At 42.8% G+C, this 27197-nt stretch overlaps 1 protein-coding gene across 21 annotated transcripts in view; it reads left to right on the plus strand.

The window, feature by feature from the left end:
* TCF7L2 (transcription factor 7 like 2) overlaps positions 1 to 27197 on the plus strand; it is a 219204-nt gene that overhangs the window by 142509 nt on the left and 49498 nt on the right. For 13 of the 21 annotated variants that reach the window (XM_080403304.1, XM_080403315.1, XM_080403321.1 and 10 more), the window contains 6 exons: positions 10334 to 10466; positions 12618 to 12720; positions 15464 to 15550; positions 21918 to 22058; positions 22902 to 23061; positions 23822 to 23929. In XM_080403304.1, the coding sequence (XP_080259430.1) occupies positions 10334 to 10466; positions 12618 to 12720; positions 15464 to 15550; positions 21918 to 22058; positions 22902 to 23061; positions 23822 to 23929 (732 nt within the window). The remainder of the gene's footprint in view (positions 1 to 10333; positions 10467 to 12617; positions 12721 to 15463; positions 15551 to 21917; positions 22059 to 22901; positions 23062 to 23821; positions 23930 to 27197) is intronic. The other 8 variants (XM_080403319.1, XM_080403322.1, XM_080403323.1 and 5 more) reach the window with 3 other exon arrangements.

Raw genomic sequence — 27197 nt, forward strand, 5'->3', positions numbered from 1 at the left:
TTGTTTTGAGGGATTTGACAATCTTGCAGATAAAGTGACTGCTTGCTACACTTAACTGGTCATGTTCCCTCACGGCCGGCCGGCGTTTCCTCGCTGCACTTGGTAATACCTGTGCAACCTGGGTTGTAGTAGCATTGTCATTGATTTCCAAGGTAACTGCTTTTTAGCTCTTCTAAGCAGACATATACCTGCATGGGGGGGGGGGGGGAAGTCCTTTCCCCACTCTCTGGAAGGATGATGGTAAAGTGCTATATCAGAAAAGACAGGAGGCTTCTCTAAATTTTGATAACCGCAGCCGACAATTTAGAAATAAGACACTTCTCACAGCCAACATGACAGTGGATTTTGAGCATTCAGAAAACACCAGGCCAAAAAGCTGGAGACATCTTGATCTTTTAAGACAGCTTTTCTAGTACTTTAAGTGGAGGGGGGGGAGCGGGGAAAGAAAAAGAGAGAGAAAAGCTGCGAGGAAAATAATACAAAGCCTGTACAACTGGCATCTAGACAGTAAAGCAAAAAGTTTTTGAGGTTAAGAGAAGGAAAGACAAAGCTGTTATGTACCCGAGGGATGCAATTTTAGTGGGAATGGAAGATTTGAGTGGTAAAGGAGGAGCGCTTGCCTCTGGGTTCTCTCTCTTCCAGCAGTTCGGCTGCTGGCATCTCAATTTGAATTGCTGGGTGAGTAGCACTTTCTGTGTATGCGCTTTCCGTCTTGACCATTGAACTTCTGATGTGACTCTTCTCTCCCTCTCCCCCTCTCTCCCTCTCCTTTTCTTTCCTTCTGTGTGGAAAAAAAAAGGGGCGGGGGGGGGAGCATAGACAGCAAGCAAGCATCTCCAGCTGTGACCTTTGTTAGCAACGTTGTTTTTGTTTATTTATTTTATGGTAACAGTCTTTTTTAGTAGGGGGAAGCATGACTTTTCGATGCCACTTTAATTTTACAGCAGTGGCAGGAGCGAGCGGCAGAGTGCTGTTTTGTCGCGACACAGTGGTGCAGCGGGGCAGAGTTGTTGCACTCCTCCTCTTTGCCCTTCCCTCCGCCTGATTTTGGGGTTTGGTTTGTGGAAGGCGGGGGGGGGGGGGAAGAAATTTTTTCTTGGTGGGATCGGGTGTGTTTGGGGGGGGGGCGGTGTTTCAGAGCCTGGTGTACAGCAGGTTTGAGGGGCTGATTTCTGGATGCTGAACAATGGTTACCAGCGAGGGAGAAGTGTGTGCGCGTGTATTAGCTGTGTGTTACATCCGCAGTCATACATTCACACAGTGACCATGACATCACTAGCTTTTCTTTTCTTTTTCTCCTTTGGGGTGGAGGGGGCCACTTCAAAGCTTTCTTCAGTTCAGTACGATATTTCCTTAACTCTGAAACCATGAAGGTAAAAATGTTTGGTTTTATTTTTTTTAAGGAGAAAAAAGTTGGTTTGTAGCAGGGCACATACATTACAGTTTAAGGGGGTTTGGAGATGGAATGGTTTAATTCTGGTCATACACAAAACGATTTTTTTTCTTTTTGGGGGGGAAATTATTAAAAATACTATGTAGTAGTTTCTAATTGGATGCTTTTGATCCTGTGTGTGTTTGACACTCAGTTAAATTTTCTGAATTCTTCAGAAAGCTCAGCCGGGATGTGAATGATGGAAATCTTAGGGACACTACATAAAAATTATTTCACTCAGTGATAAAGGAATATGAAAAATAATATGGAATGTTGATAAATATGAGATAACATGTTTTGACACAGTGGCTCAATGTTTGTTACCAGAAGTCCATGAGACTTTCTTCTATTAATATATGTTACAGAGAGTAAATCTACCCCTCAGCCCATTCTGTACGTTGCCCGTAATTATACACAGAAAATTTATACGTATTTAAGAATTTTAGAAAGCATTGCATTTTTGCCAGAGGTTTTGTGGGAGTCTTGAGTTTTCTGCTGTTCTCTTTTCTAACTCTGTCAGGCTTGCTTCCAGTCACTCGGTCCAGGAGGAGGATTTCTATCACATCAGTACTCTGTATGGTACCTTTGCTAGAGTAGCTTAGTTGATTTATTTGCCTTTTCTTGTATAAAATAAGGGATAAAATTCTGTAGAATTCATCTAAAATGAATTAATCTAAAAGGACAGTTATTTAAATGTTTCTTCATTCACTGCATGTTGTTGCATATGCAGGTTTTACATGGCTGGTGATGAGATCTCATAAGCATTTTACCTTTAGAGGAATTCTTTTTACTGGGACTTGGGGTGAAAGGCCTGACAGCGCTGTATAAATGTGTCTGTTTCTTTGCTTCCAAAATATTTGAAAGGTGCTTTGGTTCTGATGTGCATTTAACATCACATTTTTAGGGAAACTTTGTTGAATTTATTCAAGAAATAATTGATCTGGGCTTACATAGTTTCATCGCTTAATTGTTTTGTGGCAGCATGTAATGGTTTTAGCACATTCAAAAATGAAAACGTTTTTTAGAGGTTTGTTATTTGTTAAGCTATTTAATATACATTTGCTACATATATTGTGTATCGGTATTGAGCACAGTCTGCTGTGATTTGTGAATACTGCATTTAAAAAAACTGTACTGAAAACTTAGCATTGTATCTTAGGGCATGTTTATGCATGTTATTTTTTTAATAATGCTGTTATTACTGCAATTGCCAAATACAAGTGGATATAGGCATGCGTGCTATTATTATTTTTTTTTTTCATTTCTTGCAGTTTTTTAACAGCCTCACATTCAAGTTCTTACTGTAAACAGAAGTCAGAGATACCCTAACAAAATCAGTGGAGCTGTTTCCTCTATGTCTGTCCAGTGCTGAAATAAGCGATTTACATGCAAGAATTAAAGCTGTTTATAATGTGACATTTTAGAGACTGCTAGGGAGTAAGTGAAATTGCATTACTAGGTATTCATACAAAGCATGTAACAAATAAGGTCTCTCAGCGCAATTATAAGTATCCTTTTGCTTCTAGTCATTTCTCCCGTCTTCCCATCTTTTCTGAATTTTTGTGCTTAGGTTATTGCTCTCCCCTCTCCATGCCCTTTATGTTCAGGACCGTTTACTGAAGAAATGTGCTTAGGTTTCCCTGGTCTCTGCTTGCTGTATCCAGCACACCTTGTACTGGTGCTGCTTAAGAAAACGGTGTTATTCGGTTTCAAGTCTTTCCGCTTTTTGCATTGTTAGACGTGGATGAAAGCTTGTCTGCTCTACAGAGATAATGTCTGTCAAGTAATTAACTAAAGTACGCAAAGAAAGCACCGTCTGTTTGTCAGGTTGGGGAAGAAACTGTGCCTCTCCTTTTGTAATGGAAGAAATAGAGCTGGGCACCTTGATACCTGAAACTTGAAGAGTTTGAGCACTACCTTGCCCTCCTCATACGGGGAAATATACCTGTTGATCAAATCATCTCTAATTTTGTGGTACCCTGTAAGGCTTGGCTGGATACCTGCAGGCCACAGTTGTGGGCTATGGGCTGAGGTAGCTCTGGTGTCCAAGTTTGTATGCCCAGAGCAGGCAGAGCGATGCAGCAGAGTGCTTTCTCTTTATCAATCAAGCATTAAGAGAATGAGTGAGGTGAAGTCTAACTGGTGTAAATGTAATTCCATGTGTTGCCGAAGGATCTCAAAATATACAGCTGTATAGCAGGTGCTTACCTGGGTCTGACCTGACATTAGAGTAACACCACATGATCCAAGAATGCAGCACTTAAACTTATATTTAAAACCCTGAGTTTCTTGGGTTTTTTTCAGTGAAAAAAAAAATCAAAAAGCCATCCTGAATACCATAGCAGTAAGATAAGAGTCCAGAACAACTTCGAAAGCAAAGTGTGAGCACGCTTAATAATAATGGTTTACTACTGTTTTTTAATTCTCCTGCATAAGAACTAACAGGCAGTAATTGGATAGCTAAACCCCAGTTCTTTCCCTTTGACGCTGGAGGATTTGGCGTATGCTAATTGTCACCAGATCATTTCACATAATTGCCTTTTGGCGAAATTAAGTGGAAATTTCCTGAACATCTTAAATCCTCGCTTCCCCACCCCCTCCCCTCAGTACCTTTGCTCCCTTACAGGAAGGATGCCGAAAATGTCAAGCACGGTGGCTTCGTGCTGCAGTACTCAGGGGGCACTTCATCATAGTTACAAGGAGGGGGAGGAAAAAAAAAAAAAAAAAGGAAACTTCTTTTCTTGAATGAATTGCTGGACACTTAGAGCCAGGAAGCTGATTTTGTTGTTTTGTCTGAGAGATTGCTAATAGAGCATGGGGTTTTTTTGGAAAGCGGGCAGTTCTTGCAGGAGCAGGTAGGCGCTCGCTGGCCTGGGAAGTGGTCAGGGAGGGTGGGGAAGAACCAGAAGGATGTAAAAGTGTGTGTGTATCTGTCCCCGCCTTTTTTTTCCCCCATTTATTAAGGGAAGGGCAGTGGGGGGTTGGGGGTTTTTTTGTCAAGCTCTGTCTAGGGGGGGTATTGTCCCAGCACATGGTTGTCAGTGCTCCTGTCATCATTTGTGTGAAAGCAGAAAATGAGCCTTTTTTTAGCAGGGCGAGTTGTGATTATCAATGGAGGCCTTGTCCCGTGCTACAATGGGCAGTTAGCTTAGGGCAGGACCTTAGGCAGAAATCAGCTACATTAAACTGCGAAAGGGCTCAGGCCACTGCGTCAGCCATAATGGAGCAAGGGGAAGTAGTTTTCAGGAAAGAATGCTTAGTCAGGTGTGAAAGCATCCTTAAAAAAATAAACCGTGACTCCAGTAGCTAAACGGAGGCAGGTAAAATTAAATCTTAGATTTTTTTCAGGAAATGCTTCATCGCTGGCATTGAATTTTTATGCTTGGGAAAGGGGATGAGAACTGAGTTACGTAGAGCTGGTGCGTTTGGTTGGCTTTAGCTTTCCAGTCAACCTGAATGGTTTGCAGTTTCCTTGTTGGAGTTTGGGGTGCCATCTGGAGCAGCTGCTGATGTGGGTGATCCTGGGGGCTGGAGTAGTGCTTACTGATGGGTGCTCTGCTTTGGGTGTTGGTGACCCTGGCTGGAAATGCAAGAATATTCCAATATTTACAGCAATATTTTGGGATTTGCCTTTTCTTGCAATTTAGTTTTGTGGGTTGGGGAGTGGCGTGTCATTTCTAGGCAGATCCAAGGAGAAACCAGCCTTTAGAAAAAAAGCAGCTCCTCTTACGAGCATCTTTGGAGCTGCAGAACAGCTCAGGAACATCTGTTAGCATTTCACTGGCCATAGTCAGCATAACTGCGATAGCACCGTCTGGAAAACACAGGGAGACAAGTTATAAACTTATTTTTTTAATGTGAACTAGTATTGAATGGTACCCTTTACTAAGCCCAGGGAGCAACTCCAGGAGGGCCTCCTCATTCAAGACCACTGTCGACCTTCTGCATCCATCCTGGAGGAGGGGAAAAGCCTGACAAACCCTCTTCTGTGCTGCTTTTGTTTTATTGTATTAGGCTCATAAAGACACTTTCAGGGCCCATCTTTCTTCAGCAGAAAGGGAAAGCAATGGGGAAGAGGAGGATGTGGCAAAAAAAGACAGGCGGAGCTCTAGCTCCATTTGTTTTCAGTGTCTGTTGATTAATAGGTTTTAAGGTGAATGGTGAGCTCTCATTCCTCCTCAGCTGCTGGTAGTGGAGGAAGGGGAGGGGGCTCTGGGGATCCGGGGCGCAAGTGCCTGATGAGTTGTCCCTCCCCTGCCACACTCCTCGTTGCGGGTGGTTGGGGGGTGCCTGGTGGGCAGCAGCACATCCCTGCCTCACAAGCAGGACTGGAGGCTTTAAGTACACTGACAAGGTTGCCTGGGTCAGGGAAGAGGGTCGCTCCCCAGCTGTGGCTATGGGAGCTGTGCCGGCAGCCACCTGAGTTTCAGGCTGTGCTGGGGCAGGAGCATCCCCCTGCCCTGGGCTGCCCAGCTGGGGGTGTCTCCCACCTGCATCGGAGTGGGGTCTCCCACCAGCCTTCCTCTGAGGTTGCAACGCTGCAATGGCATGCTAGCTTGCTTTCAGCCTGGGTGGCTATTTTTGCAGACCTCTTTTTAGTAAACCGGCGTTATCCCGGTAAGGACAAATTCTCTGGCCTCTCTGGCATGTTTTTCGCTGGCTTTGTGTTGATGCCATGTTTTTATTACCAAAGCCAAACAAGCTATGAATTTGCAAACAGAAATTGCAGTAACAAACTCTTCCTATTTAAAGGTTGTTTTTTCTTTGTGTGCTCAACAATACAATGTTTCATCTTGTGCAAGTCGTACGTTGCTTTCAGAGACTTAGGAACTATTGATTTATACAGCATGTATTAACTTCTTCAATAAATGGGGAGTATTCATCAGTGGGGTGTATTAAATTAGGCTGTATACACATACAAGTATCTTTCATCCTGTTAATGAAATGTCCTTACCACGCAACAAAGACTAATACATAGCAATTTATACACAAAATCCCCTGCAGTTTAAATCTGAAGTTCAGATAGTTTTTTTGTTCCCTAAAGGCGCTTATCAGAACTTAGGCTAAACGGATCTCAGTATCCCTCTCAAACATATATCAGTCCAGAATTTGGTTTGGTTTTTTGGTGTTTGGTTTTGTTTTGTTTTGTTTTGTTTTTTTCCCCCTCCTTTTTTCATTCCAGAGCTCCATTATTGTTTAAAGTCATCTGTGTTTAAGCACTCCCAGAAGCATTTCAAATTCATATAGAGAGATTTAGTAGTTGAGTCCCTATGGGGACAATTTCCTCTGGTTTGCTCCAGGCAGGGGTTATCAAGAAAAGCAAACTTCTGTTGTTTTTTTGCTATTCTTTACTGTGCCCTCTAACCCAGCGTACGAGACCCCAGCTTTCAGTGGAGAGCAGTGATTTATCAGCAGATGACTTGGTACTTTGTAGATGCTGGGATTTTGGTCTAGAAATCTCCACTTCTTTCTGTCCTGTTAGCACATGCCCTAATGCTGATCGGTGCGCACCAGTGCAGCTCCCCGTTCCGTGCCTGACACGGCCATAAATGGAGTTCTCCAAGTTGCCAGAGAAATTCCTGCATCTCACAATGGCTTTTAGCTTAAAACTACCCTTGATAAAGTACTCACAAATGTATATTGGAGAAGGGCCTTTTGCAGGGGGATGGCTAAGGTCATCTAATAGGTGTCTGCTGTTGATGGCTTCTGCGGTTTACCTTTCATTGCCAGTGGATGGGGTTAGGACCACACTTGTTACTCAGGCAGAGCTCCCATTGACTTCAAAGGAAGATGCATGTGCAGGATTAATCCTGCGCTTTCCCAGCTAGTCCTTTCTTTTTCTCTTTTCCAAGGACGCTTAGTTAACTTCAGGAAAGCTGCTTTTAAAGAGTAGCTTATTTAGCATATTATGCATAATTAGCTTGGCTGGCAAATTTTGTGTGCTATTCTGAGCAGAGTTACGGTCCCTTTTCCCAGTGTGTGATAAACAGTGCAAAACAATACAAACCTAGCCCAGGGTAGTAATACAGATGCAGACTGATTTTCAGGGGCACTGGATCACACTCCTCTATCCTGGAGAGCATATTTTGGAGCATGCAGGTGACAGTTTCTCCTTTTCCCCCAGTACAGTCTCTCCACACCTTTGCCCCAGCATCATCAGAGTGGCAAAAAAGTATCATACCCTTATATCCAGTACCTTTGTATGAATTCCCTGTTTGGGTGCAGGGCAGCCACCCAAAGAACAATTACTTACATGGAGAAAAGTTTGCGGACTAAAGTTCAAACTCTTGGTTGTTGATTTTTATCTTATTTTATTTTTGCATTTTATTTTTCTCTGAAAGGTGTTAAGTAAATACATAATAATTTAGCGCTCATGCCGTTTTCTGGAGATATTGCGGGGGGTCTTGGCATATCAAAGCAGTGGGTGGTAGTTTCCCACAGTTTACATGTAACCCCCTATCGTATAGCTGGCTTTGGTGACACAGGCATGTAAGTCCAGCTTTCCTCTCATGTGTTGTTTCTTGTTTGTCAGCTTAAGTCTGACCCTCTAATGTTATTCTGTCACTTACTTATTTTTTTAACTAACCAGTTCCAGTTTCTATGAAAATAAGCTCTCTGTGGAAGACAGCCCTCACTGTGCGTCAGGAACTGGGTGAGGGTTTTTTGCAATGATGTGAAGATAGAGTTGGGAAAGCACAGAGGCTACAGCAGCTACCAGCCGCACTATGGGTCACCTAACAGCAAGAGTTCCCACAATTCTTGGCTAGCAAAAATCCCCCTTATTGGGAATGATTTTTTTTTGTGAACCAGATCAACTGGTCATTTGGCATCTAATGCCATGTATTGTTGAGTAGATGCCTTCTAGTTTGCATGGTGTATAATATGATTTGTTATGTGAAGCCCTTGCCAAACCTTTCAGTTACTTTCGGACTGCTTAGCTTGGTTCCCATGGAAGAGAACAGATTTTGGGTTAGAGCTTCTCCTTTGGCTTTTTGAATTAGGGGGCTAAATCCCCATAGCTTTTCTGATGTGAAACCATTGTGGATCTGTGCAGCCCAGAATTGTCCTTGGTTGCTCAGCTGGCAGAAGATCTGACCTACAACCCAACCAACACAGCATGCTGTAATTCATAGTGTTGGCTGTTGCAGCCATGCTCTGTCCTGCATGGTAGCTACTTGACGTGGGTCTCCTGTGCCATGTGCGTGGTGTTAGAGGGGAATCGTTCCATGTAAGGACTGCAAAAAGAGAGAGACATGGTAAAAGCTGGGGGAAGCACAAGCGCTGCTCTTTGGCTTGCTTCTCTTGGGTGCACACTTTTTTCTGCAGGTTATCAGAAGGGTGAGTCAAATAGCTATGTACGGCAGGGGCTGGGGCTGGCGGAGCCTCCCGGGGTGGGGGAGGCTGCAAGAGCCGAAGGTGAAGCTTAGCTTGACTGAAGCCTGATGGAGAGACTTATTGTTTATTTGGGGAAGACTGACGTTGCTTTTCCTCCTAGCTCTCAGTCTGTCTTCCATCTTCATTCCCCCCAGTCTAGAAACTCATTCCTGAAGAAGAACGGAATTATTTTTCAAATGCTTTTAAGGGAAGCTCAGAGCATTCAAACCAAGATCAGATAATAACTTGTCCAAAGCGGCGTGGCGAGGGCGTGTGTATTTGGGGGTGCTGGGGAGCAGGCGGTGGGGTCGGAGCCGTCCTCAGGCAGGCGGGCAAGTAGGAGAGCGCTGGCAGACCCTGAACAGCAGCGGCGCTATCGGGGGCCACCGTGGTATCACTACATTATTTTAATGTGATTCCTTTTACTTGATGTTAATGCAAGTTGTTCCTTACTTAAAGTAATAAAAGGAAATGAAGACACATTCTAAAATGAAACCTGACTCTAATCCATTCATCATCTAATACCAGCCTCTTTATCTTTGCTGGTACCTAATCTGGTTAAATGTCCCTGTTGTAGGATTTTAGTGAAAATCCTCTGTGGGGAATAGGGTTTTTTGCAATTGGATTACTCGCAGTAAATGGTCCAGCAGTTCGCTTGTTTCAGCTTAATTTTTTCTTTGTGATCTTGTAAGGGTAAGTTACAGTTCAGCCTGCCTTTTCCTTTCATTCATTCACTCCTTTTTTTTTTTTTTTTTGTTGTTGTTAAGAAAAAATTTTTTTCTTCCCCCCAGAGCTAGGAGTGTGACAGGGAAAACCTTATGATATCTGCGTGATTATTCCCCCCACAAGAGTGTTTATTTCAATGGCTCTATCTGTGTTTTTGCCATTATTTATATAGCTGAATATTTTAGTACCTAATTCATCAGTATCCAGTTTCCATTTATTAGCGCACTCTGATGAATTGATAATTAATCAGCTCTTCTAAAATACACATATGTATAAAATATGCAGGTGATCACTTGTCAGCTTAATGCTTGCTGATGAAGGGAATACTCTAGCACTACAAAGGCTTTTTATCTGGAGTGTTTGCAGTGAGCAGTAAAATGCAGAACTGAAAGTGAGGACAGGAAGGGGAAAGGAAAAGACCTACAGGTCAGTGAGCATTTGGGTCTCCTGCTAATTAAATGGGGGACTCTGTCAGCCCCTCACTGAGGAGTCTGCCTGCATCTTGGAGGTGAAGCACAAGATTATAAAATAAAAAGGAAAAATTTTAAAGAATTGCTATTGCTCCATACAGGGGCACGGCAGGTCAAAAAGATTAAAGTAACTCAAGAGCAGGGAAAGTGTGTGAGGAGGTTTTAAGCAAGAGGGTGGGAGAACTGCAAGGGTGACACCGAGAAGGGATCTGCAAAAGTCTGAGAATCATGTTGAAATCCTGGGTACTCAGATTTCTGTATGTCATGCGTTGTGCTGCAGTGGGGAGTACCTGGCACTCCTCTAATGCCATCAACCTTTTTCTCTTGGCAGTCTAACAAAGTGCCAGTTGTGCAGCACCCACACCATGTACACCCTCTTACGCCGCTTATCACGTACAGCAATGAGCACTTCACACCGGGAAACCCTCCTCCACACTTACCAGCCGACGTAGATCCCAAAACAGGTAAGTGGGAAATAGTTTGGGGTGCTTTTAGAGCGGGTGGGTGGATCTTTCCATTTTGTGTCTTAGGGGGAAGGAGTGTTGGAGGAAGGATTTCCCATGCTGGAGCACCAAAGGGGGCATGTAAAATGTCAAACACATACAAGAACCCAGACAAAATAGTTTCCTTTTAAGCCAATTAAGCTTCAGAAGGAAACCTACTGGGTGAATTTTCATAAAGCTTCTGCAGGGTGACACCAGAGTTGCATGTGTGGGGTCTTTTGAAGGTATGTTTCTTTGCAAGCATGATACCCCACCTAGTAGTTCGATCTACCAAGTGCTTGGTTTGCATGCATGACCCAGAGAATTAAACATGTACATTCTGTGATCTGCACTTAGAAAATTGCAGCTGGAATTTTAAAGGTGGTGGGTCATGACCGATTTCAAAATGAATCTCTTTTAATTCCCCAAATCCCATTGTTTCTGTGTCAGGAGTTCAGCCATTTTTCTCCTATAATGTTGAATTTTCATCCACTCTAACTACTTAGCCCCAGCTCTACACTTGCAACTCTTTTCCCCAATGTAAGTCTACCCAACTCTCAGTTCAGCCTGAAGGGCAGTCTCCTTGAATATAGAGCACCGTGTAAAACCCTGACTAGATTTATTGGTGTTACAGAGTAGAATTTACATGTTATTCTAACTTTTTAAGACTCCCTGTTTAACCTGAGGGCCCAGAGAAGTCAAACAGTGTCAATCTTCTTTCTTCAAGCTGCATTGAATTCCTAGTGACAGTGGTTTTGTTTTGGTTAATCCAAATCCCAGCTAGTTAATTGGAAAGTACATCAGAAACTGAATTCACGTCAAAGGAATTTCTCTGCGTCGGCCCTAACGTATGCAGATAATTTATCTAAACTCCAGCCCTTGAATAAGGCTGTGCATTAGCTACTTTGCACTCCCTATGCTTCAGCTGGGGCCCCCTTTTAATTGTGCTTAACGCTAACTTCACATGGCTTAAAAGGAATCCCTCTCGCCATCCCTGGGTATTGCAAGTGAATGGCATAGTCAACCTCTCATTTAAATAATGGCAGTACAGGGAATAGCTTTTAAATGGTTATCGTAAAACATATGATTAACGTCTGTAGACTGTTTACTTTTCTTCTGTGAACATTCTTTCAAGTGTGCAAATAGCTCGCTGGATGGTTAAAGCCCAGTTAATCTGTTTGGGTTTTGTAATGGAGAAAAAGCAATGTCTGCATGAAAATGTCACACAAGGAGATTTAATTTAGAGATTAAAAGCTTCCTGAGTGAGTTAAAAAAATAGTTTTTAGCCATGAATACAGTACCCCTTCCATTTAATGCTCTCCGTTTTAATTTTGCTTCTGCTGTGTAATTGTGTTCTGGCTTGTTAATTGAAAGACCCAGTCTTGTAACCCTTACTCCTCTGAGTAATTTCGACTTGCTCTTAAGGTGAGGAGCATTAAGATTTAAGGCTTGTGTCTGGAGCCGATTTCTGCTGTCTGAGTAGGAACTGCACTGGTTTCAGAGAGGACGGGTGGGCTTTCTGTCCTTGCCTGCAGCCCTTCAGCATGTCCCACTGGTTTTGCTAAGCGTTTCCAGGGGCTTTCACCTCCACTCTTCGGTTTCAGGAAAGGTTTCCTAGGTTTGCTCAAAAGCAAACATTTCGCAATTACAATGACTTTGTAACTCATCTTGGAGGTTACCTTGGAATGCTGCCATGCTACTGAGTACCCAGTCAACGTATGGGTAGGGCCTGTGCTCTTTTGATGACTTTTGAGACTAAAATAACTGTGAAGTTGATACAGCGACCATCTTTCTGTTAAGCATTCAAGACAGCACCTAACACAGCGCCACATTGAAACTTCAGCTGAGACTCCTAAATTCTCATCCTAAATAACAAAATAATTATCTCTGAATGGAGAGGGGAGGGAGGGAGCAAATAACATGAGTTTTTCTGTTTGAATCTCATTTAATAAGATGCCAAGAGGCTCACTTTATAAAGTAAGACTGTGAAACAGCCTTTGGAAACCCAAAGTGAAACCATGAGTATTGTGATAGAATTAATAGACAGCGATTTAGAAACATACGTAGTTTTTCTTCTAATTTATTTATTTCCATGTCTCAATACTAATGGTGCTTTATATTCCTCTTCCATAGGAATTCCAAGGCCTCCACATCCTCCAGATATATCTCCTTATTATCCGTTATCACCAGGCACTGTAGGACAAATCCCCCATCCGCTAGGATGGTTAGTACCACAGTAAGGAGTTCCATTTTTTTCATTTCCTTTTTCTTTTTTGATGTGTAAAATTTATGTTAAAAATTGTGTGTGTGTGTGTGCGTTGAGATAAGTCTGTTTGCCAGCTGCCACTTCATTGAGTGCTTATGAATTTACCCACCTCATAAAGATTAATTAAAACTTATGCCAGGTCATGTGGTTTTAAACAAACAGGAGCAGTTGGACACAGCTTTGCATGTTGTCTCAACCAGCTGATGGCTCACGAAGCACGAATTTTTAAACCTTTCTGCAGAAAAGCCCTTTTCTGGTTAATAACCTTACACAGCACCACATGGGTTTTTCTCAGATTTGGTTTTCTTGGGGCTCAGGGTGGTTCTCATGGACTCTTTTTTTACCAAGGCCACCCTCACTATAAATGTGCAGCTTTAAATTTCATTTGCCTTCCCCGTTCAAACCGCTTTCATTTTTCTTGTGAAACAGTAGAGCTTTACATCGGCCAGTGATCAGCATTCCTGGTCGAGATGTGGCTGGGCAGTTGGCATCTGAGGAATGGAATTTTCTTGCAAACAAGAAAGGGAATTAGTTTACTTTAAAACCGGCTAAGAAAAAAGCTGTGTAAAGTTAGTTTGGGGGTTTGTTTTCTTTTCAGCTCCTCTTATCCCACTTGCAGAGCCTTATTGGGTATGAGGTTCCCTTCAGTAATTGAGTCCTTATTTTCTTTTTTTTCTTACGTTGCTGTCTCTGCAGTGGGTTTATAATGCACTTAAGCATTGCCTAGCCCTTTTGTACAGTATATTTCATTTAAACACTTATAAAATACATTTGTATTACTGGATACAATGATTCTCTGCATTATAAGTCAAGACTATTACCCTATTTTTCTCACATAACAGGCCTCATCAATTTTGGAGAGGTCATATTTCTTTAGAAATCAATTGCCCAAAGCTAGAAATAGTTTGTTCCAGCTCAAGGTTGTTTGGCCAGCTGTGCTGAAATATCTCTTCACAAATTTGCCCTCCATAAGGGAGTAGAGTTCACACTCCGTAGGAGAGCAAAGCAGAGCAGGGGGTCCCCACACACCCCCGGTCTTGGGCAGGGGACGGGGTTTGGCGCCCAAGGCTGGAGGGCCTTTCTCAAGCACAGAAGTGTGGATGCAGGAGAATGGAGCTTGGACCTTGGCCCCAGCAGCCTGCTTCTGGCCACTTTGCAAGCTGCCCTTCATCACAGGGTGGTCATGCAACTTGTCTGGGTAGAGGCTCTCCCACCCTGAGGGTGAAGCATGTCCATCAGCTCTCTGCAGAAGGCTGTTTGTCCAGAAGAGCACAGCATGAGCACAAGGAAAACCCAGAGCACTGCTTCCTGAAATCTTAACTTCCTCCTCATTTGCGGTGATTTACTTTATCCATAGGACACGCTGAACACTGGTGGAATGCATGTCAGCTCCTCTGCTTGCTTGCAGGACCTAGCTGCAGTACAGCTGTCTCGTGCTCCTCTGTTGCAACTGCTCAGCTCAAGCTTGCACAGTAACAGCCTCAGGATTTAAAACATACTCAGCTAGTGCCAGAAGTCAGTAACGTTAAAGACGTGAGAGTGCAGGGAAGAAATTCCTCACTGTCGTTGGCTTGTGCCTCATTGCTCAGCTGTGTCTCAGAGCCTTACATCCTTATGTGTGCAGACACAGGTTTGTCGTCCTTGAACCTCATGTCATGGCTGCCAAACCATGCGAATGTTGCCAAGTGTGGCCAGTTTCGTCAGGCAGGTGCTAATGGCCACCTCAGTCACAAGAGGACTCTCATCACCGCTGCTTTGTAACAAGTCAAGACCCACAGCGTAGTTGCCTACTCATGGCTCGTACAGCTCCTCCGAGTGGTTTTTGTTGAAGGGCGATACCATCACATTTGCTTTTGCTCTAGGACAGCAGCATGGCCAACTTTACTGAAGTAACCCAAGCTTTTTATTTCCCCTCTCGTTTCCACTTGTGCTTCACCATCAACTTCCCAACTCCATCTATCCTCAACTGGCCTGCATGTCTCTAACATAGTACCCCCCCAGAAAGCATCCTGCCCAGTCAGATGATATATTTGAAGGACAGATGAAAAGAACTAGCCAGCACAGACAAACCTCAATCAGAAAAAGTTGTGTGTCTTTCATGAGGATGCTGTTTTGCATGTTGCTGTATTTTTTAATTATTGTAATGAGGTGTGATTGTCTATTGGTTACCCACAATACTTCTTGGGGACTCTCCCCCGGTAACTCTTGTCAACACTTGTTAATCTGACAAAAGGCTACAAATTAAGCTCTGTTAATTTAATGTTTTCTCACCGAGATCTAAATACCGAAAGAGGCCCAAAGCGCAACTGAAGTCCTTTGATTCACTGTACTTTATTTTGGTATAAATTTACATTCATTATTGTTTTCCTTTGGATGTGTAGCCCTCAATTAGTGTGATGGCTCCATTAAAGCAAGCGAGACTTCGCCTTTAATTATTACAACAAAACACCTAGTTTCAGCTTGGGGAGAGGGTCTCTATTGACATAAGCAGAGGTTATAAAATTTAATTAGCCATTCCTATCAGATTTATGGCATTCAAATTGTTCTGTGTTTCTTTCCTTTGATCCTTGCTGTACAATCCCCAAGATTTTTGTTCTGATCAAATGAGAATAAAGCTTACTGTGCAGAGAGAAGTTTTTTGTTGTTTTTCTTTTAAAAAAAAAAACCACCTTTTTTCTTTCTCTCATTCTCTCTTTCCCTTCTTTTTTGCCAGGCAAGGTCAGCCAGTGTACCCAATCACGACGGGGGGTTTCCGCCACCCTTACCCAACAGCTCTGACTGTCAATGCTTCCATGTCAAGGTGAGTTCAAATGCTGAGGTCCTGAATTGAGAGCAAATGTAACTCCTCCTGCCACCCTCTCTAGAGGAGGGCATTTCATCTGGGAAACATAGTTCTGAAAGGACTTCAGTTAAACAGTCATCGTCAGTTTTTCAGTGGACAGAGGAGAGAACAAGGAGTACCTTCCTGTTGGAGTAGGAGAGGGTGTCCTAGCGCTGTCATTGGGTTTTAAGAATGTGGTTTTGAGGGAGATGTGAGGAGCAGTCATCTTGGAACGCTAAGTAAATGAAAAAGCTGGGAGAATGTGATGTTGAAAAAGCAAGCAGGAGAAGTCGTGATACCTTTTACTTTCTCGGTGGCTATCACCCAGAGCTGCACTCTGTGTGTGAGAGGGGAGTCTCAGGAGGGAGGGGGGGCTGCTCTTCAGGCAGAGTTGGGAGGAAGGTTATTGCAGTCTTTTCCCCTACTAAAGCTCCAAACACTGATAGTCAACATAAAAGGGCCTGCCTGACCCGCTAAAGCTTTAGAAGTATGTATTTCTCCCCCTCCCTACCTCCAATTAATTCCATCTAATTTTCCAGGGGCTGCTAGTTTTATTTACAAACTGGTTGGCAGCACTATGTTTAAGTAATCACTAATTGCTCCTAATGATAGTTTTATTTTCTGTTCATCTGATTTTCAGTCTGGTTAATTATATCGGTGGAAGTTTAGACTTTCCTGATGGGCTGAAACAGCAAATCCATTTTGATGATGGCACATAATTAAATTAACATGCATTACATAGCAAGGTTCCACGTCTCTTCCCTGCTCTGTCCCTTCCTCTCCATCTCTGCAGTTTCATATGTGAAGGTTGGTGTATAGAGGCTTTAAGGAGAAAAAGATTGGGGGAGGGTTGGGGGGAAACACACCTCACTGAGAAATGGAAACCTGTAACTGGAGCTCATGAGTGAATGGGTAGGGAAACAGTGCATTGCATGCTTCAGATAAGTAGAGTAAAAGCGAAAACCTAAAATTTGCCTGTGTTGCTCCAGCAAATAGAGACGCAACTGGAAAATAACTTAAAAAAATAAATTAATAGACTCAGCATGGGGGAGAAAAAATCCTGGGTTGGGGAGAGACCTGCAAATTTAAACAATGGTTCCATCCCTCCATTTAATCTTTTTTAATACCTATAGAAGACTTGCAGGCATGGTGTGAGGCAAAGTAGAGCTTGATTTAGTTTAATTATTATTAGAGAGGCTAGTCATTTGAGGGAGGGGGGAGATGTGGGAGGGGGGAGGCTATATTCCCAAGATAGGCTTTATGAAAGGTATCTAGTTAAAAAGAGTACACAGCAAATTAAATACATTATTGTGGTAATGGGACGACAGAAGTAGAGGTCTATTATACTTATGGCAGTTATAGGAAATGTAGGCTCCTTGCCCTGTTCTAGCACATCCTTTGATATTCATTCCATTCAGCAGCAGGGCCAGGACTTCTCAGAATTAAGTGATGGGTCATTATACTTTAAACACCATGGAGAAGCCTAGATTGGCAATTAAACAGCACTTGCTGACACTCGCTTGTGCCACCCTGTGACCCCCTTTAGATTGAGTTGTTGGAGCTCGGGGCCCTCAGCCTGCTAAATTGGTAGCAGGCACTTCTCCTGACGAGGGCTGGCTCTGAAATCTGCCGGCTTCAAAGGGAGCAAGATCATGTATAAACCATAATGTGGGTGCACCGTGGCTCAAAAAATAAGGCAGGAATAGATGAAATGTTACAAGTGCAAGGGGAAAATGAGAGAATAATGACAAATCTAATGCAACTCAAAGCAGAATTGTTGCACAGAAAAATGCATCCTACTGCTTGTGCATAAAATCAAGGCAGGCAGATGACATCCAGTTAACAGAAACATGTCAACAGTGAAGTAAAGTGAGAGTGAGTAAGAGAGAAGCCCCTGAGACAGCCAGGAACAAAAAATTAGTTGTCCTTAACAAGTTAAGACTCATCATTATATTCTGGCTTGGAGCCATAAAAGGAGACAGTGGTGTATAATGAGCTGCTTAGAATTTTTAGGGTGTTTATTGCAATTCATGGAATACTTGTCTAGAGAAAAAAATACGGGGGAATATCTTAGGCAAAGGTGAGGGGTGTGCACAGCTTTTGTTTTTGTCTCTGACATAAGCCCGTATGTGCACACATGCTCAGGCGCACACGCAGAGTGATGAATAGGTTTAAGATGTTTATCCTTTGTTTCAGCCCAGAAACTTCTCTCCTGGTTTCCCATACATGGGAACACCCTCTGGGCAGACCATGCTCTGATACGTGGTCTGATGCATGTTTTCTCATGCCCGTCGTATCAGCTGGAGTGTCTGATCTCCGCCGTGGGACAGCCCTTGCCCTGAGTAGCCGGCATAGCTGGCAGATGGGGCTGGCGTGCCCAGGGATGCCCACGAACGCCCACGCTTGCCTGCAAACATGCTGCTCATGGCTGGCCTCCAGCCCACAGCCCCGCAGGGCCCTGGTACAAGCCTTGGGGTCGCTGTGTTGGCTCTGCCCAAATGATGAAGCCACGACAGGCCTCAGCCTCATCCCTCCATCCACGTTTTTCCAGAGCCTTCCTTTAAAAATAGTTCCCATCTTTGCCTGCATGATGATACAGACCTTTGGAGCATATAATGCTTCCCAACCCTGAATGTTCCTTAAGCTTAGTAATTACGGTTCATTAGTCGGAGTGTGCTTATGAATAGTTTATAAAAGGTTAGTGGGTGACTAATAGTGATTTTCATAAATGGTTTAGACTATTAAGGTAGTGTCTTCAGGTTGTTTTAACCATTTGCAACTCTTCTCCACTCGTAGCATCACCCCACTCACTTTGTATGCGTGCAGCGTGCTTACAACATCTCTTGATCCTTCATTACCCCTCTATAATATGCCCTTAATGTACATTGAGACAGGGTTAACTGACTGATGGGCAGACAGTGGACCCACTATGAAAAGACAACTGCTGTGAGAGGAAATCAGGAAATAATTTAGCAGAATTACACCAGACAAACATTGCAGAGCACTTAAGCGGTGGCAGTGGAAAATACCTTCTGTAATTGAAATTTCAGGGGAAATTCACTTTTGCTGGATGTAATTACTAAAGTTGGAGTGTAGCCAGGAACTTAAAAATTAACACTCTTCCCCCACTCGTATTGCCGTGTAAGTGGACATCTGCATGGAAATAAGTAGATTCTCAGACTCTGGGCTGAACCCTCACCCAGCCCATTGAAGTCCATGGGGTTGTGAGAGCAACTTTGGGTTCTGGAGCATGTTTTTATAGCCTCAAACACAGGAAGGGGTGTGTAAGTCCAACAGGCAGCCTTGTGTTTTGGAGGGAGACAGAGTCAGTGTGAAATAATGAATGGTCATTGGTAATAAACACACAACTGCCTTGGGGAAACTGCCATCCCGAAAATAACTACTGAGCTGAAGCTACCTGTTGATGAAGGCTGCCGTATCTCTGAAGTTTAGAGCTCAGTGAGTAAAATCTTAGCCCAGCTGAAGTCAGTGGAGGCTTCCTCATCCTCCAGGCTTTCACACAATTTGCATACGTAGGCTTCTCCTCCTCCGCTGCCCTTCCTCCCCATCTGGCCACTCTCCGATGTGCAGGTACTTACTCTCTTTCTCCTAAACGGTAACTGGGGAAAAAAAATTCCCATAACTGGGGAGGGGGGAGTTACATCTTTTGCAGATTTTCTCCATCTTCCTCAATTTTTTATTAGCTGGACATACTTAAATCTTCATCAAAAGCAAACAAATAAAATAACCCCCTATCTTTTGCTGAATTTGTTTCCTTTGAGCACTCTGACCATACAACAATCTACCATGCAGGCAGAGTTTGCTTTGCAGTGTGCTTTTCATTTTTGACCAGATCCTCATTTGAGAAACAAGTCTACGACCTAGTTGTGCGGCCACATCACGGGATTCTCTTCAGAAGCTTAACAAGCACCATCTTTTGTCCCCATTAACTCTAGCTGTAATCAGTCTTTTTTGATATTTGGGAGCCCTTTTCCAGTGATGTGTCTAATCTTCCTCAGGTCTGCTCTCATAGCCTTCTGTCCTTGTGCTACCACTGCACTCAGCTCTTCTTCCTTGCTGGTGGTATGGCCACTGCCCTTCCCACTGTGTCCTCATGTCAGACAAGCTCGGCTCTCCCCGCCTGCTCTCTGAAGGCAGGCTGTTCGTCTCCATCCTCACCCTCCATTGTCACTGGCTCTCGTTCCAGTTTGAACCTTAGCTAGCCCAAGCAGCACAGTCCTCTCTTGAACGCTGTATTCAGTAGGGATGTGTCAACTTTTTAACACTATGCTTATACCACTTTCAGCAAGGTCAGGATTTTGCCATGGGTTTTATTTTTGCCTGTGTTTGTAAGTTGTTTTTTTAAAAAAAAAAGCTCTTACTGTCAGTTTTTGTTTGCAAAACTGGCTGAAGGCCCCAGGCACTGTGTGAACAAACTTTTAAGTATGTCCAATCAAAATACATACGCATGAAAATAAAGGGAGGGGGAATAGAAAAAAAATGATACAAAGGGCCTGTTTATGTCTTGGCTGATGGTGAGGCAATTCTGTGGCAGAAGTGGGACCAGGACATCAGTGTCCTTGCAGCCTCACCTCTTCTATTCTGACCTACCATGCACCAAAGCATTTCCCCAAAACGTGCACTTCTCTCCCAGCTACTTTTGTCAGAGAGTGGGGAAGGCATTTTGACAATCCACTTGAAGATTTGTGTCCGTGAGTCTTTAGCAGAAGTAGGAATGGCCATTTTGCTGCCCATTCTCCTCTTCCCTTGCCATCACACCCTCCTCCTTTTCTTCTCTCCATGCCTTTGTTTGTGAGGAGCTGCAATTCTCTACAGTTCGAACAATTTCACATTCTCCCTGTCGGTCCCTGCTCTTCCCACCACTGCCTTCAAAGACAAAATACTTCTGTCTAATGATCCTGAGTACTACCAGCTGATAGACAAAGATCCTCAGAGCTTGTAGTGGACAGTACCTCTTGTTCATGAAAGTACTACTGTGTCATCTTGTGAATGCAGGGAATGTCTAAGCACTTGCAAGGCGGGGGGGTGGGGGGTGGGTGTTTAAGCTCAGTAATGGAATTTATAAAAGGGGGAAGAAAAAAAAAAGAAATCCCATTATATTTCTGATACTTGTACAGAGTCTAGTTATCCATGGTATATCACCCCATTTAAAATCCTGTTTGATAGAAAGAAATCATTGTATATTGATGATACAAGAAATAATTCTTTATACCTTTGTGGGATCTGTATTCTTGGGGTATTTTATTTGGACCAAGATAGTTCAAAATATAGGATGGGAGTAGGGATTTGCAATGACAAAAAAACCTTGTTGTTTGCCAGATCACTTTAGCTTTGGAATTTTGGGGGAGGTTATTTCTGAGCTAAAATTTTAGGGTAGATCCCATTCCCTGGAAACCTGTTGACTTCAGTGGAGGTTTCAGTCATAGTATGCTTTACTTATTCACTGCAAAACCTTTGTGAGACTGTTGAGAAATAATGATATGAAGTCAGTCCTGCTTTTGAGAAGTTTGTTCATTTTGGTTAAAAAGTAGAAAGTCTGAATGATTGTGCCCTGTTCATGCTGTGGCCCCAACCGAACAATTAGATTCGTGCAGAAGGATCGCACATCCCTCTGAACCCAGTTGCAGGACTGGGGCCTGTCCATGTATATGACCATACACCATAAAGCTGACATTTTTTCTCTTTAGGAAGACTAGACTGTTATTTTGCATGAATTTAAGATTTCCTAGGTTACCTTAATGGATCAAAATTTACTTAATTCTGCTATCTCCCACTTCTGTTAAAGCAAAGTGGCTCAGGGATATATTAGACACAAATATTTTCTTTTGCTCTATCAACAAAATGTAGCTAATGAGGCACCTATAAGAATTATAAAAAATGCATCTAGATTGTGTGGGCATTAATATTTTATTTTGCTGTCAATATGCAATAAAAAATGTCATCTCAAATTCACATGAATCAGAAACTATAAAAATTGATTCCTTGGTTGCCACAGGGAATTTCTTAGCAAAGAAGTGGACTGGTGGATTGTGTTCAAGGTTGCTGAAATTCTACGTTCATCCAAGTTCATCCAGTTGAATTTGCCTTTTGTTAAAGATGTTAAAAATCATGATGTCTCATGTCAGTAATGATAATGAAGGGGAAGATTGGCTTTAATGACATTAGAAGAGTCATTATGTTTAATTTATTGCTAATTAATGCTGCCAGCTTTCATATGCTTTGTCTAGCTGTCATGTGCTTGTTATATGCCTTTTTTTTTTTTTTTTTTTAATGTGTGTACACATCCCTCCCCATTCATTCATTTTTATTCTGACGATTTACACAGCTTTCTCTCCTCTAGGTTTCCTCCACACATGGTCCCGCCACACCATAGTTTACATACAACTGGAATCCCTCATCCGGCCATAGTCACACCAACAGTCAAACAGGAATCTTCCCAGAGCGATGTCGGCTCACTCCACAGCTCGTAAGTTGTTGCTTCCCATGTCTTCTTTTAAGAACACCCAAAGCATCACCTTTGTATGTGGGGCTTTTAAAAAGGCTTGGATTTGTGGGAATGTTTTTGCTGTAAGATATTTTTTAGATTGCTTTTTCTTTTCTGTTCTAATTGATCTGAACCTGCTTTAACTACCAAAGTGAGTCAAAATAATGGTAACAATTTTTCAGATTCATTCTGTGGCATAGACAAGTAGTTATAGTTACTAATTTCACCCGTTTTTGCAAGGATGTAGAATTTTGTTGATCAGGATTCAAGCTTCTTGACCAGTCTCCCTGTTAGTGCCTGGTTTGAAGCTGTGAGATACCAGACGCACAACAGGAGACAATAAATTAGAACGTAAATGGCTTGTTCAAAGCTGCAGGGAGAGCTAATATCAAGTTTAGGTTTGAACTGAGGAGGGCCCTGGTCTGCCTCTGCCTCTAGAGCTTCTGGTACTTCTTGCCTTTCATTTCATGGGTGAAGCAGAAGGACAGCATTTGGGTTCTCATTGACAGTGGGGTGTTGTTATTTACCATCATGCTCACAAGCCCTCCTCATTAACCCATCTTCCTGCGTGCCCATGTCCTTCCAAGGTTCTTGCAGGGGCTGAGAGGGTAGTCGGTGATATTGCGTAAACATGAGATGGATTTGCTTATAATGCTCTTAAACTGTTCTTATACAGCAGCCAGGGTAAAGGCTGTAGAGAACCTTCTGGTCCTCTTCCTAAGAGATTTCTGAGGATTAATGCTAGAGAGATTGAGGGGATTAATTTAATAAATTCACAAGGGTTCTCACTGTGAGGTTTCTGTCTGTTGTATCTTTACCCTTCAGAAAACATCAGGACTCCAAAAAAGAAGAAGAGAAAAAGAAGCCACACATAAAGAAACCTCTTAATGCATTTATGTTGTATATGAAGGAAATGAGAGCAAAAGTTGTAGCAGAATGCACATTGAAAGAGAGCGCAGCCATCAACCAAATCCTCGGTCGAAGGGTAGGTAACATGGGAGAAGCACAAGCAGGGACTGATACTCGGTAGGATTCACACCCTCTGAATCACTGTGTTTTTCTGATATTTCGATAATGGATAGGGAAGTTACTAAACCAAAGGCCTTGGTTTGGTTTTTGGTTTTCACAAACACTTTTTGCCAGTGGGGTCATTCATGGGGAAGAGGTGCAGTTAATTAATAGCAGTGTTATTTCAATGTTCTTTCCATGACCTATAGATGGAAAAAATTTCAGGTTTTTACTTTGTTCTAAAACAAAGGGCAAAAGTAGATGGGGAAGGAAGAAGCCTTTGGGAACAGTACCGGTATCAGCACCTGTGAGAGCTGGAAGAGGAGAAGGGGTGCCATTGGGGAAGGGAGAGGGAGAACCTGAGATCTGACTCAGGACAGGTGATTCAGCTTCTGGACCCTTTCCCCTGCTCGTGTTTTTGTTTAGTTTTCTTAATTCTCCTCTCTCATCACGAGACAAAGGGGCTGAGAGAACGTAAATGATTAGTTGTGACTCAGTTGAGTTGGCTGGATTTATAATCTGGAGTTATAAATAAAATATGAATGTCTGCCTGCCAGATCATCTAGTTTAATCTCTTTTTTTAATGAAAAACAACTCTAGCTGCATATATATATATATATATATATAAAAATATATGTATATAAAAAATATACTCTTCTGTTAATGTGCTTTAAAAAAAGGAAAAAACCCACAACTTGTGCTTTTTATTTTGTCTTTTTCTCTTTTCTTCACCTCAGTGGCACGCGTTATCCAGAGAAGAACAAGCGAAATACTATGAACTAGCAAGAAAGGAGCGACAGCTTCATATGCAGCTGTACCCGGGCTGGTCCGCACGGGATAACTATGTAGGTTCCTATGTAGGTGGAAATTTTTTTAGTAGTAGAGCTTGTAGAAATGTGTATATGACCTGCTGAACTACGACCACACATTGCACACAAGCACTACTTGGAAAGCGTGCCTCAGGATCCCAATCTGGTAACAACAACGGACGCTTCCCTCCGCGATACTAAATCTATTGGAGATAATTCCCAGCCCTCCACTTGGAAGGGTCTTCCTGGCTGGGACTAACAAAAGGGTAGAATTGGGGCATGACAGTAGAGCTCTGTGAAGAACCTCTTGCCTTCACTTTTACCAGCATCTGGAAATGCTGTTTGGCTTGCTGGTTATCTGAAATTTCATTTTTTTAAAACAAAATTAAAAATTCCCCTAGTATGGCTCCTCTCCTTTCCACCAAAAAGATTAATAATCAGTGTCTTGTGCTTATCTGTGTGAGAGTATAGTGGAAAGTGGAAGAATGACTTATCCTAGCTTCAGAGAAGGACTGGCAAAACCAAAAGTGTGACTTGTTTGAAAGTCTTACTCTCAAGTGGGGTTAAATTAATTATTCCACGCTCTACTTTTGTATATTTTGATTATGTTTTGCTTTTTCATGGCCATGTTATCTTCTCCCCTTCCCCTCATTTTTAAAGAAGTGTTTTGGAGTTTGTGATCAATTCACGGAGTGTTTTTAGGATTGATTCCCTCTCTGACTTTCAGAAAGCCTGTTTTGTAGCTAAAAGTGGTAGAATTTTCTGTCTGTTAAAAACATGAGGCCAGCATTGTAACCACTTACTAGTAGTATGTAACTCCTTCTTCTCTGAAGGGTAAGTGGTGCAGCTGGGTAGTAAGTGTTGGCAACCCTAAACCCATAATATCTTGACAGTTTTGTGGATTGGTGGGAGCTCTAAACCCTCTTTAACAGGATTATCACAGCATCTCAATTATTGTTTCCAAAATGTAAATAAAAATCACCTAAAGCTTTCAAGGTCCCTAACTCTGCAATAAACCCTGCTCCCTGCCTTCCAGGCACATTCCCCTGCAGGTTTGGGGACCAGCAGCTGTAAGATTGATGTCAGTTACGTATAGTGTTACACATTTTGTTTTTGTTGAAGTCTGTCTCTTCCATAATCGTCATCATCACTGCCTACTCTAGCATAAATATCCTATTTTGCCGTAAATCACGTAAATGGTGTCTTTAGTATATGGCAACATTTACCTCTATGAGAATCTGCACTTTTACGTGTATGGGTGGGAAGAAGCCAGTTAGGAGTCTGCAGCAAAGCCTGGGGCAGCAGCAGCTCTCTCTACACCCTTCCATCCTTCTAGTGCTGGAGAATATACATACTCACTTACTTAGCAATGTGTACTTAAGGACATTTTTTTCAAATCTTTCTGTTTTTTCTTGATCATTTCATCTTTCGATTGGCCTCTGCCTTGCTCCCCCCTTTGTTCGCTGTTGCAGGTGTAGCTGTGCGTGCTCCTCAGAGGAGACCTCGTTAAGCCTGATGAGGCACTGCTCCTGCTTAATCACATTTTCCTTTCCTTTTCAGCAGAGTCTGGCCTGAGGCTGTCAGACCATAGGCTTGAGGTAGTTCCTCGGCACTGTGCAGTATCTTCGTCTTGGGTGTTCAAAAGGGAGTACAGGCTCAACTGAGGTTTCAGGAATGCTCTTTCTGCACAGTGACTGTGCCACCGACAGATGGGCATGTACAAAGCCGTCAGTGTTTAGGACCTTTTACTTTTGTCCTCACCATGTGAGCACTGAGAAACCCTTTCTTCTCAAGCTAAAAAGGACAGGATGAGAAAGCCAGCGCTTTCCCAGCGGCTTGATGCTGTACCCCCAAGTGACCTTCAGGGGGAACCTTCCTGCCTGAGGAGAGTGCGGTACCTTTGCATCACACGATTGCATCATCCACAGATTTTATTTATTTCTCTTCTTCTGGTCCATTCAAAGTGCTCTGAGTTCGCCTCCTCCCCGCGTGTTTTGTAGGGTCTTGAGCCCTTCATGCATCTTGCAGGGGAGCACCTTCGGGCTGCTTTCAGCCTGCTCTTATTTAAGAGAAGAGGGTTCAGGGAATCCCATGTGGAGTGGTTGGTGTCACAAGGCATGTTTGCGTTTTCTGAGATGTAATATAAGATGTTAAGCAGCACTGAGTGCTGGATTCATAAGTGTGTAAGGGTCTAGTCACCTTGCCTGCCACTTGCCTAGAAAATTAGCACCAAAGAACTCTGCAGTCCTGTCAAAACCCATGTTGGTTTGGCTTTATAGGGGGAGCTGCCAAAATGGTTAACAAGTATTTACATCCGCTTTTTCTTGCATCTTAAGGATTTGTATAGTACAATGATACAAAAGGTTACAGACCATCTGCTCAAGTCTTGGGAGAACAATCTGAGGCAATGGCGAAATGGTGTCTTCTGCAGAACACTTGAAAAACTTCTGCCATAATTCTTTACTTAAGTCCATGTATTAATTTAGCTATGTAATCATATATCTTCTTATAGCACAGAAACTGAACAAGCAAGACGTGTGATTCTCCTCCCTGTTTCCTTTGAAAAGAGTGTAGAAGTTAGTGGGACATCTGTCAGGTCTTAGTTAGAAACAGTTTTCAAAGCTTGTGTTGGAAAGCGACTAGAAATTCCTGGTCCCTGGCTGATGGTCCTGTATATCGGCCATTTTTAACAGATTGCTCCCTAAAGAGGTTGTACTTTAATACCTGGCTTGAAGAGTTTGTAAAGGACAGGTGACTCCTGACTTCTGTTCTGGCTGGCCCTCGTGTGAAGAAGTTATGAGGTCTCAAACTGAAATAGCCCTCAAATTCCCAAATGTACTGCAAAAATTAAGCAAATGTGCCGCAGATGCAGTCTTTTAATTATGCAAGTGGCTTCCTTGAGATTAAATAAGTAACAGGCTTATGGTCTGGAGGCAACTGTCTGGTTTTGGTTATGTTGTTGTAAAGTGAAAAAAAAATGTTGTCAGTGAAAAAAAAATCACTGACTTTTACAGAATTACTGTCAATGTAGATCAATATAGATGGAGCAGTCTGAGCATCTTGTGTCTATGTGATATGATACACGGACTGGAAGATACCATGCTTTTCCGTATTTTATTCTCATGGAGCTTTAGGAGCAATACTTGTCTATCTTGTCTGCCTGTCATGTTAGACTGATGGCTGCTGTAGCAATTGACTTAGAGTGACAACTTTCAATATCCCCAAAAATTACCTCAGAGGTGTCAGAGATCATTTCTCAGCAGCATCCAGGCTACAGGATTACATGCACGTTGTTTAAAAATCC

The sequence above is a fragment of the Falco punctatus genome (genome assembly GCF_963210335.1).
Source record: "Falco punctatus genome assembly, chromosome: 9".
Lineage (NCBI taxonomy): Eukaryota > Metazoa > Chordata > Aves > Falconiformes > Falconidae > Falco > Falco punctatus.